At 54.5% G+C, this 12112-nt stretch overlaps 1 protein-coding gene across 5 annotated transcripts in view; it reads right to left on the bottom strand.

Annotated features, from left to right (window-relative positions):
* Positions 1 to 12112, bottom strand: part of ZMIZ1 (zinc finger MIZ-type containing 1) — a 150727-nt gene that overhangs the window by 92059 nt on the left and 46556 nt on the right. For all 5 annotated transcript variants that reach the window (XM_055425350.2, XM_055425354.2, XM_055425353.2 and 2 more), the window contains one exon: positions 5699 to 5804. In XM_055425350.2, the coding sequence (XP_055281325.1) occupies positions 5699 to 5804 (106 nt within the window). The remainder of the gene's footprint in view (positions 1 to 5698; positions 5805 to 12112) is intronic.

Raw genomic sequence — 12112 nt, 5'->3', positions numbered from 1 at the left:
GGAGCCAAGGTTCCCATTCAAAGGAAGCCAGGCATTTGACTGGACAGTACAGTCTCGCAAAGAGGGAATGCTGGCAACTAATATGCATTTTTAAAAACCTCCGAACAGTCGGATCTGCAGGTCACATCCAGCCCACAGGCGGGTGATTGACAACTCCCTCCGCTTGTCCCTAAGAAGCCTGGCCTCCTCTTCCTGGGAGGGTTCGGGGGCTGCCTTCTCCAGCCCTGACCTCTCTCCTGAGCTCTCTGGTCCCTGCTCCAAATGTCTGTTGGCTGCCTCTCCCAGGATGCCCCTGGGATACCCCGGCACCCCCAGACCTGCTGCTCTCTCCATATCTTCCACTCTGCCAGCAGCTCGTGCCTCTCACCTCTCAGCTCTCAGGCAGGAGCCCAGGGAGGCAGGAGGGGTGTGAGGATGGGCAGTGGGCACCTGAGGCTTTTGTCTGGGCTCCGCCCCACTTTGCTGTGACCTGGGGCAGGTCCCCCTTTTTCTGGGCCTTGGGCTTCCCATCCTGTGGGTTCTGACATTCCCTATTCTATTATTTTAACACGCCACTGGGCTGCTCAAAGGGGTCAGCTCAGGGGACTGACAATGGCAGAGGCACACGGAGGGCTCTTGGGGACCCTGGACATGGCGACTGCCTGGAGCTCGGTGCCCACCTAGCCAGCAGACGTGGGCCTCTCAGAGCCAGGGAGGTTGACATTTCAGCACTGCCTGCCAAATTGCTGAGAGCTGGCACGCAGCAACCTGGGGAGCAGGGTGGGCCTGCTGTGATCAAGGAGGGGGAACAAGGGGAGGTGCAAGGCAGGTGACCTTCTGGATTGAGGCGGGGGCCCTTGGCCCCCAAGGACCTTCCCAAGGAGGAGGACGCTGCCGTGTGTGCGCGTGTGCGCGTGCTTCCGTGTGCGAGCACACAGGCTAAAGGCTGCGCCAGAACAAAGAGCTGGGGGCTGGGTATCAGAGGGGCCACGTGGAGACGCCTGACTCGGCGGTTTGCTGCAGTGTCTGCTCTGCGCTCACGCTCCATCTCCGTCTCTCTCTCTCTCACACACACACACAGACAGGCACGCACCGCACAGCACTGCCCCCAGGCCTGAGCTCGTGCTCCAGAGCCCACACACCCAGCACACCGCCATCTCTCCTGACAAAGCCCCGCTCTGCTCCTTGCTGCATGAGCTCATCCCACCGGCCCTCTGGCCCCAGCCTGGCCTCCCGACAAGAGGGACACACAGAGAGAGGGAGCGGCAGGGGGTGGGGGAGGCAGAGGGGGAGACACGCACACACAGACACACACACGTCACCACCACTACACACACGCGCGCGCACACACACATCACAACACAGGCAGAAAGTCAGGCAGCAGGGGATGGAAAGACAGACAGGGACAGACACACGGCATCAGAGACCCTCAGAGAGAAAGGAGAGGGAGACCCTGGGAGTGAGTGAGGCAGAGCGGGAACCCAGATGGAGACAGGAAGACGGGCAGGCAGAGAGGCTGCAGAAGCTCCAGGGACAGAGATGCTCTAGAGTTGCGGAGGCCTGGCTGGGAGAGGGCCAGCTGTAGCCAGTGTGTTCACTGCACACACAGCCCTGACACCCCGAGAACCTTCCCAGCTGTACCGAGGGAGGCAGGTCACGCACCCACCCACAGAGCCCCAGGGACAGAGAGAGGTGGGAAGCAGCTTCGCTGGGGTGGAAGGGCCTTAGAGAGGTCAGGAACCACACAGGGGAAAGACAGCAGAGAAGGACGGCCGGAAGTAACACTGCCTTGGCACCCACAGTGCGCCAGGTATTGGCTGCATCCCTCGCTCCCATGACTGGGGAAGCTCAGTTAGTCCTCTGGGCAGACTGTGGGATGGGCATATAATCCCTCCTTACAGATGAGGACTCAGCTCCGGGAGGTGGGCAACGTGTAAAGATGGGGCCAGTGCTGGAGCTGCTTCTGAAATTTGGGGTCACTTTGGCCACCTCATGCAATGAGTTGACTCACTGGAAAAGAGTCTGATGCTGGGAGGGATTGGGGGTGGGAGGAGACGGGGACAACAGAGAATGAGATGGCTGGATGGCATCACCAACTTGATGGACATGAGTTTGAGTGAACTCCGGGAGTTGGTGATGGACAGGGAGGCCTGGCGTGCTGTGATTCATGGGGTCGCAAAGAGTCGGACACGACTGAGCGACTGAAATGAACTGAAGTGAACTGAACCTTGTTCTCCACGGTCTTCACCCCTCTCCTGATCTGGCCTGTCTCCCGCAGACCCTTCATCCCACCAAAGAAACCAGCAGCTGGAGCTTTTCCCATCAGACTGGCACCCTGCCTTCCCAGAAGATGGGCCAAGCAGGGGATGGCTGGGACCCTGAGAGCTACGAGGCCCATACTTCTCGAGGGGGTGCTGGCGGCCTGTGAAAGGTGGGTAGTCATGGCTCTTGGTACTGACGAGTGTTTGACTCTTGGTAAGTGAATTTATGTGACAGCTAAGGCACAGGTCCTGCTGGGCCTCGGTGTTCTCAGCTACGGAATGAGTATACTGAGAACTCACCTTAGGGGCCCAGAGGCTGTCATGGGACTAGATCAACATATGTATGGGAAAGGCTTTATAGACTGTAAAGAGCTAGCATACCTTGGGGTTACAGATGGAGAAGGAACAAAGCCCGTGTCTCAGGAGCAGAAGGGATGTTGGAAATACCACTGAGAGATGGGCAGGGCCACGCTAGAGAGACTTGAGGGAGGCGAAGGGCTATCCCAAATGGAGGAGCTTCTCAGAGCCTGGTCCAGGGGGACAGAGGCCTCCTAAATTTATGTCTCCAAACAGCCTCAGAGTCAGCTGCGATGCAGGGGGCAGAGCTTTAGGCCTGAGTTAGGAGGCCACGACTTCAAGTCCCAGCCCTATAACTTACGAGCTGTGTAACTGCAGGCAAGTCACAAGACCTCTCTCAGCTTCAGATTCCTCATCTGTAAATGTAGACGATACCCAGGATCTCATAGAGGTGGGCACTGAAGCAAAATAAGGGAGAGCCCCCAGAATGCACTAGCAGGGTGATGAGAGACCCTTGAGGGAGGGGTAACACAGGGGCCTGGGGAGCAGCTGGGGTTTCTGGAGCAGCCCATCCTCCTGTTTTCCTCCCAAACCGGTCTCGGTTTTGCTTTTGTATATCCCCTGGAGTCAACCCTTTGTCTCCACTCTACTCCACAGGAAGTGGAACCTTCCCGGCCCAGCCACCATCATCCGCACCCTGACACCCCAGCAATCTGCCATCTGGCTCCTTCCATCCACACCGGCCTCCCCTGTGCAATCTGTTCTTTGAAAAGCTGGAGCCATCTTTGCAAAATGAAAATGTAGCCATGTTCCCTTTAGCCTTAGGACAACCCTCAAGACAGACCCTGTGTGTTTAACTGCCTTCGACTTCTGCCTCTGGGCTGTGGAACCACTGGCCTTCTTTCATTTCTGCCAAAAAGTCATGCTGGCTTCTACCTCAGTGTCTTTGCATAAGCCTGGTTGCTCCATTTGCCTGGGTAGCTCTTCCTCCTTTTCTTCACCTGCTCAACTCTGACTTGACCTTCAGGTCCTGGGAAGACTTCCCTACTTCCAAGTTGTCTCATATCATCCCTGAGACTGTTCCTTCATGGCACTTATCACACCTTGAATTTATACACGCGCACACACACACAGAGCTGTGATATTTTTGAAAGTCTTTTTTTTTTCCTCTTTTTAATTGAAGTTTTGGGCTTCCTTGGTAGCTCAGTTGGTAAAGAGCGGGTTGGGAAGATCCCCTTAAGAAGCGATAGGCTACCCACTTCAGTATTCTTGGGCTTCCCTGGTCGCTCAGACAGTAAAGAATCCTCCTGCAATGCGGGAGACCTGGGTTCGATCCCTGGGTTGGGGAGATCCTCTGGAGGAGAGCATGGCAACCCACAACAGTATTCTTGCCTGGAGACTCCTCATGGACAGAGGAGCCTGGTGGGCTACAGTCCATGGGGTCGCAAAGAGTCAGACACGACTGAGCGACTAAGCACAGCACACAGCTGATTTACAATGCAGGGTTAGTTTCCAGTATACAGCAAACAGCTGTGATTATCTGATCTCATGGTTTTCTCTCCCTCTAGACCAGGCATCAGGAAACCCTCCTGTCACCTACTTTTATAAATAAGATTTTCTTGGAACTAGCCACACTTATTTGTTTACATATTGTCTACAGTGCTTTTGTGCTCTGACTGCAAGGCCTAAACTATTTATGATCTGGTCCTTTACAGAGAAAGTTTGCTGATCTCTGCCCTGGACAGTACGTTTCCCTAGCAGAGACCACATCTGTTTTACTCCTCAGCACAATCCAGCCCCAGTCAGGCGCCTGCAAAGAGTGAGTGCTCAAGAACAAAAAGGATGTATATGCTTCTTGGATAAGTAGCAATTTTTTCCCCTGTCAAAATTGTATTGACTTAAGTTATTATTAAAACTGCAGATTTCATCAGGAACAGACGTCACTTATGAGATTCCAAGACTGTTGTCTGGCAAACAGTTCAATACACTAGTGACATTCCCAACACAGGCTGGCGCGTCAGGGATCGCAGAGCAGCTGTTGGCTAACGAGACCTTTACCACGTCTTATAAGTGACCCACCGTCCACGTGCATGGACCATCATACACATAACAGAGTAAAGCACAAACCCTTGTTCAAATGACTGTGGGCTGTGCAGACTGATGAAAACCTATCATAAGATGTCCTTTAAACATTTGCATTACACTGTTTCTACAAATACTTCAAAGAACTTATGGACGAATTCAGAGAAAACGTCTGTTTTATTGTTATACAGAGGAAAGAACTGACTTTTGTTCTTTTTCAGTGAATTGTTCAGACTCGAAAAAGAGTGTTAACCACATCTAGACACTGCTCGGCACTGACCCTAGCACGGTAGGTCTCATTGTCACTCCTGCCTTTCCGAGGAGATAAACTGAGACTCAGAGGTCACACACTGAGCAAGTGACAAGGCTGGGTGCTCCAGGTCTGTTAGAATAAAAACTTACACAGCATCCCCTGCTTTAAAGCAAGGTAATGAAGATGGAGGGGCAGGTAAAGCTGCATCCTTGGTGTGCTTAAAGCCGTTGCAGAGAGGATGCTGCCAGGCACCTTCTGTGGCCTCTGTTTACTAAGGGGTCAGAGGTCCCACGTGATGATGGAGTTGCAATGGAGATTACTACACAGGGCAAACTTTTAGGACCCTGAAAGTACTGATTCATTTTTATTTTAAATACAAAATTTTGAATGAATCCAGCAGAGCCTCAGGGTCAAGGGTGCTGACTCTGGAGTAAAGGCCTGGATTTAAATCTCAGCTCTGCCACTTCCTAGCTGTGTGACCTGGGAACTCTCTCTAGCTTCTCTGAGCCTCAGTTTTCTGGACTGTAAAATGGAGATGATCACAGGACTAATACCAAAGGGTCACTGTGGTGATGGAATAAGATGATGAGCATCTCCCTTTAGCCCATTGTAGGGGGGTGTGGTGTGCCCTGGACCCCTTGCTGGCCCTGAGATGAGGGAGAGGCCCTACCTGTGGGCCAGCAGGTGAGCTGCTGCTCCTTGGAGGCTCACATCACACCTGAACGAACTGAGGCACCAGCCCACAGGGGTGGTGATAGCCCTAGGTTCGAGTCCACTGCCCAGCAGGTCTCCCGATGACACTGTGGAGCCCCCAGCCATCACCTACCAGCAGACTTTGGAGTGAACTTGTCTCGGTTCGCGGCACACACAGCCAGCAGTCGGTAGCCAAGGTCCAGGTCGAATCCTTGCTGAGCTGCCACCCGACTGACCACCTGCCAGCAAGAAGGGGAAGAGGGTGGGGTGAGTCACTGTCCATGCCAGGCTTCTGAACCCAGAGTGACGAATGCGCCCATTTCACAGGTGAGGTGGGAAGACTAAGGCAGGTCCTCAACATTAGGCAGAACTGGGACTCAAAGTGTCTTGTTCAGTCACTCAGCAAATACTGATAAGCACCTCTCCCATGCCAGGTCCTGGGATCCTGGGCTTTGCCCTCAAGGGTGTGCCTGACCCCAAAGCCCAGGATCTACTCTTTCAAGGGCCCAAATTTGGCCTCATTCTAGAAGTTGGCAGGCGATGCTGTACCATCATGTTTAGCATGGCCCAAGCCCAGAGTCTCTCCTCCCTTCAAACTCCATCGCCCCAAATCTTCAACCCCCAGGAAGTCTCCTATGCCTACCACTTCTCCCCCATCCCTCACTAAGCCCCAGCACCAACCACCACAGGATACTTGCTACTCTCACTACTCCAAGAACAGTCCCCACCCAGCAGAATCATCCTCTCCGGAGTCAGCCTACATCTGGAGAGAAGCACGGAAGTAGGACTCACCACCTCTCTGGAGCTCCAACTTGGAGCTGCCCAAATCGACTACTAAGAATTCCCCAGAGTGCACGCCTGGTGATCGCCAGCTCTGTGCCAAGCGCCCTGCGCGTCTCAGACCCTAGTTCCCAAACTGCAGGGCCGTCATGCTCAGTCTGGGGTCTGTTGCCAGCGCCAAGCACTGGCCCCCCGCCATGGGAGGTACCTGAAAAAGCACGGGCTGTGCATTTGGACCGGAGGTCCCACCTGTCTCCGCATGAACCTCGGAAGCATGTGCTGGAATCGGGAGAGGCAAGGGGCTGGGAGGGCTGTCAGTCCTGGGGGGTCCGTGCAATGAGGGACAGGGTGCTTGGGATGGCTCACGAATGGCTCCGCAGGCTCACATCCGCCCACTCCCAGGTGTCCCACCAGCCAGATCAACTCCCTCCTGCCCGCCTTCCTCATTAACAGCAACCAAATTAGGCTTCCTTATTAAGAAGGAAGGACCTTGGAAAATGGAGTCGTTTTAGAAAGCAGCTGGGGCGGCTATGGCTGACTGGGAAAGGAGTGCTCCCAGACGGGGGGCTCACTCTGCTAAGAAAGGGAAGGCTCTGTCACTGAGCCCCTAGAGACCACCTGTTCCAGAGGCATTTTGAGGCCCTCAGAGGGTCTAGGCTGCCATGGAGTTTGGCCCAGCCTCTGCAGCCATTAGAAGAGTGCCCCATCATAGACTTCAAGGGCTTCCCTGGTAGCTCAGCTGGTAAAGAATCCACCTGCAGTGAAGGAGATCCCGGGTCGATTCCAGGGTCAGAAGTCCCCTGGAGAAGGGATAGGCTACCCACTCCAGTATTCTTGGGCTTCCCTGGTGGCCCAGGTGGTTAATAATCTGCCTGTAATACGGGAGATCTGGGTTTGATCCCTGGGTTAGGAAGGTCCCCTGGAGAAGGGGATGGCTACTCTCTCCAGTATTCTTGCCTGGAGAATTCCATGGACAGAGGAGCCTGGTGGGCTACAGTCCACGGGGTCACAAAGAGTCAGACACAACTGAGCGACTTCCACTTCACTTCATAGGCTTTCTATTTTAGGGGTTCATCGCAAGAACTGTAGAGCTAGAGTGTGGGAAAATCACTTGTCTTGGCCAACCCTCTCATTTAAAAACTACGGACACTTGAGACCCAGAGACAGAGTGACCGTGGTGAACCAGGAAGGAGCCAGTGGATCCCTCTTTCCAGGACCAGCATGATCTCCTGACCCTGCCCAGCCTCCATCTCCAGGGAGCTCTCTGTGCAGGGAGGAAAAGCACTTTCTCAGGTTAGAATGTTTGCTCAGCTTCTCTGCTGCACACAGAAGCCCCTGGCGCAGGAATCTTCTGTCTCCCCAGGCCTCTTTCCCACGGGATCTATCTGCCCCTGCACTGCGGTTCTTATGCAACTCCCACCCGGCTCCCCACCCCCATCTGCCACACACGCACCATGTTCCAGAGTCTCAGAGCTACCTCAGGGCCAGTTATTCCTCTCTGTTAGTCTCACTGTCCAGGCAGAAAAAAATAGGGTCCCTAATCCTGTTTTTTGAAATATATATATATATATATTATTTTTGAAAAAGACTTCACCTTCCAGTTCAGGGGTTAAGGTGAAGTCTTTTTTTAAAAATAATCAATTAATAAATTAAATTTTGCTTGTGCTGGGTCTTTGATGCTACGCGGGCTTTCTCTAGTTGTGGTGGGAGTGGGGGCTCCCCTCTGGTTGTGGCAAGTGGGCTTCTAATTGCGGTGGTTTCTCTTGTTGGGGAGCACGGGCTCTAGGCTCATGGGCTTCAATAACTGCAGCATGGGGGTCCTGTAGTTGTGGTGCCCTGGCTTAGTTGCCCCATGGCATGTGGGATCCTCCTGGACCAGGGATAGAACCTGTGTCCTCTGCAATTGGCAGACAGATTCTTAACCACTGGACCACAGGCAAGTCCCTGGAAGGTGAAGTCTTAACCACTGGACCACCAGGGAAGGCCCCAAGACCGCTAATTCTCTCTGGCTTGTTGAGTATTCCAGTTCTGGAGAAGGGTCACTTCAGCTCAGCAGAGCCCTCATTGGTAGGACAGCCTTGGGGTGGATGCGAGTGAGCACAGGCAGTTTGTTTGGACTAGTGCCTCAGTAAGGCTGCTGCTTGTGGGCCGTGCTGATGCCCTGGTGCAATGAGAATGCTGGTTTCCATGAACGAGGGCTAAGTAAATGCTTTGTAAGCTGTGAGGTGCCAAATTCTCACAATAGTTCTATGGGGTGGTATGACCGTCTCTGTTTTACAGATGAGGAGTCTGAGGGTGAGAGAGTTAGGATGCTGTGCCAGGCAGTCAGACTGCAAAGCCTGGGCTCTTTCCACGAGAGGACTTCTTTCTCAACCCACAAAGGGTTAAGGCCATAACTTCCCATCTGCACGGAGAACCCTCAGGCTCTGGGCTGAGGGCAGAAAGGCAAAGGTCCCTCTGTTTGGCCAATACTGGCTGATCCTGTTGCTCTGGTTCCAAAAAAAGAAAGAAACTAGCTAGATTGAGCAAAAGGGGCCTGGTATTGGTTCTAAGGACTCTCCTGAAGGCCTGGAAGGGTCTGCCACTAAGTCCCCCAAGCCCAGTATTCAGAAGGGTTATTGGCTCCAACAATTTCCTTTTATCAAGACACAGAGAGGGCAGGGCCTGGCTGAAGGTCACACAGTGCAAGTGCGGCAGAGCAGGCTAGGCTGGACCCTGCGATCCTAGAGTACTTCGTGTAGCCCCTGTCTTCCCCTGGCCCAGCCAAAGGACCCCCTGGAAAGTCCCGTGAGGAGGGTCTGATTGTCAGTGGGAGGGAGAGTGGGCTCAGCTGAGTAGTCTTCTGTCGTGTTTCAGAGATGTCTGCTCCCACCCCACGGGTGTGAAGACCCCTCGGTGAAGAGCCTGTGGTGAGCGGGCGCGGCACTGCTGCCCTCTGCTGGCTGCCTGGGCCTGGTCAGCTTGGCCCAGTCTAAGAGGTGCTTCTAAGGCTGACTGGTGTGACCTGGCTGTCTGAGACCTGGACACTGGTGTGCTACAGGTCAGGAAGTCCAGTCCCTCAGGCCACAGAGCAGGAAAACTGAAGCCCAGAGGCGAGAGAACAGTCATGGTCAAGGTCATATGGCAGTTACATTAGTCCCATAAAGGTAGTGCGTTGCCTTTGAAAGCAGCAAGTCTCCCGGTTATAAAACAGGACAGATCGTCTAGGAGATGCTAAAGAAGGGGTTCCTGCTCCCAGCTGGTGGCTGCATTCTGTCATCCTATGAGGCAGTCACGGGAACTGGCCTGTGCTCCGATCCTGCTCCATTCTATACTGAGCAACCGAAGGCATGTGGCTTAACTTCTGGGCCTCAGTTTCCTCATCTGTGGAATGGGTACAAAATCTCCTCTTTGCAAGGATGACAGCCAGGACCAGCACACGGCTCCATGAATGCTGTCTGTGAACGGTCACCCATGACTTCAGCAGTGAACTCTCTGAGACTGTCGGGAATCCCTCCCTGGAGGGGTGGGGAGGGCCCTGCTGCTGTGTTTTCGGTTTCTCTTTCCCATCTCCTCTCATACCTGTCGCCCTTCTCCTGTGTCCTGGCTGCCTCAGCCTTCTGTCTGTTCCTCGAGTAGATCAAGCACATTCCCCTCAGGAGAGGAAGGAGGAGCAGGTCCAGAGAGGCCTGACTTTGAGGGGGACCCCCAGAGAGGACAATCAGCCCTGCTGCTAAGGGGAGGGCCGGGGAAGAAGCTGGTCTAGAAGAGGAAGTGGTACCTGGGCTGACGCCCCTTGGGTGAGGCTGCAGGTCTGCATCCTGGGGTCAGAGGGCATGAAAGGGAGGGTGGGGTAGGGGACTGCCAGCAGCCCAAGGTTCTTCAACCCAAGGCCTGGCCCTGGTATGGCAAAAATGTGTCCACTTATTGCCTGAGGCTAAGTGGTTTTTAATTTATATCCTCCACGTAAGCCGAATCCAGAGGAATTTGTTTCCAGAGGTCACTGAGGGGGTGAGGGCAACCTGGAGGGCTCAGGTAGCCCTCAGGATGGGAAGGGGTGCGAGTGTGTCTGTGTGTGTGTGGGAGGGAGGGGGACCCTGCCTAGAGCCCTTGGGATCTCCCATCTGTCCCATCCCATCCCTCTCCTGGGGCACAGCTGGGTTAAGGAAGCCCAGGGGGATAGGCGGACTGGCAGCAGGGCCCTGGGGCTCTTGCGGGGGCAGCGGTGCCACCCTGGAACTGCAGCAAGCTGCTCCCCCGCACTCTGTTGCCTTGTTTGTAAAACAGGGGTGATAAACCCTTCCTGCCCCTGTGCACCCTGAGACAGAGGTGCAAGGAGATAGTAACAGGGAGACACGTGGGCACCGAGGGTGTCTTCTATAAACCACTCCCCTCGCGCCCTGCCAACCTTTCCTGCTGCTGGTTTTATAGTGCTCCAAGCAACAATCACACTCAGGTCTCCACAGCTGTGGCCAGTGGCCTGAGTCCCCTTTCTGGCTAAGTGGCAGGTTGGGAACGGGGTGGAGTTCAGAGCTGGCCATTCAACCAAGTGTGTGCCTTAAGCTGGGGGCACAGCTGGCACTGGGCTTTTGCCTACACAATTTCCTATGCCTGGGAAGCCATGGCCTCGTCCCCTCTTCAATCAGATCCTACAGTTTTCCCTGGGCTTCCTCCTCCAGGAAGACCTCTGTAATCCCTCCATCCTTCCCTCCAGGGTTGCTCCCCTTCAGAGCTCTTGCCCTCACATAAATTATATCCCATCACTCACCTGCTGAAGGCCCTTCAAGGCCTCCCCAATGCCCTTCCAATCACATCCAAACCCTTCTCACTGTGCAGCCTCAGGGTCAGCTGGTTTCTGCTCCCCTCTTTGACCTCCTCTTGTACCCCTCTTCCACGCCTGTGATCCTGTCACCTGAGACTTCATCTGAGAAGTCGCCTGAGACTGTCATCAAGCCTCAGGGCCTTCGCACTCCCATTCTCCCTGCTTGGACAACCCTTCCCTCTCATCTTCCCTGGCAGACTCCTTTTTGCTCTTCAGGTCTCATCTCCTCAAGACACTTTCTGACACCATCCTGCTCCCTCTTACAGGGTGCTGGGGTACATCCTTAACTTATTCCTTCATGGGCCTTACTGTCAGCCTCTCCCACAGAAAGGTAAGCTGCTTGCGAGAGGCCCACACTGCTCACTGCATGCCACTCCAGGGCTGAGTGTGGACCTACCAACAGCAAGGACTTGGTGAATATTTGCTGAAAGAATAGATAAATGACAGGGCCATGGTAGGGCCAGTTACTGGTCATCTCATGCCCACCTGTCCAGCTGCCTGACCAAGGCCATCACTGGATTCAGCCTTAGGTCCCTACATTCTCGGCAGGGTCAAGCTCGGGGCAGGGAGCAGGTGGAGCATGGCAGCCCTACTTCCTCCCTTTCTCATGACTACCAGCAGCTGGGACGGGAGTAACATCTGGCCCTGCCCCCGGGGCTTAGCCTGAACCAGGATCCCCACAAAGAGGATTAAGGGAGCTGGGTGAGGGAGGGGCAGCCCAGGGGCTGAAGGATGAGAAGGGCTGGGAAGTGCAGGCGGTCACCTGGTTTGGCCCAGTGGCCCCGAGGGAGCCAGATGGTGTTAGCTTCGGACAAATGGAGAAACCTTGGGAAGGTCTCGGTTGCATCCCTGCTTGGCATCCCTAAACGCCAGGAATATCCCCTCTAGAGGTGGACGGGTCCCGACCTGAATCCCAGGTCCACTACTAACTGGCTGTGTGGGAAGGCAGTCCCCACTTGTCAGTTT

The sequence above is a fragment of the Moschus berezovskii genome, chromosome 12 (assembly GCF_049115385.1).
Source record: "Moschus berezovskii isolate FMDL1 chromosome 12, NW_MosBer_1.0, whole genome shotgun sequence".
NCBI classification, from domain to species: domain Eukaryota; kingdom Metazoa; phylum Chordata; class Mammalia; order Artiodactyla; family Moschidae; genus Moschus; species Moschus berezovskii.
Note: the sequence above shows the minus strand (reverse complement) of the source record. Positions and strands in the feature narration are given on the sequence as shown.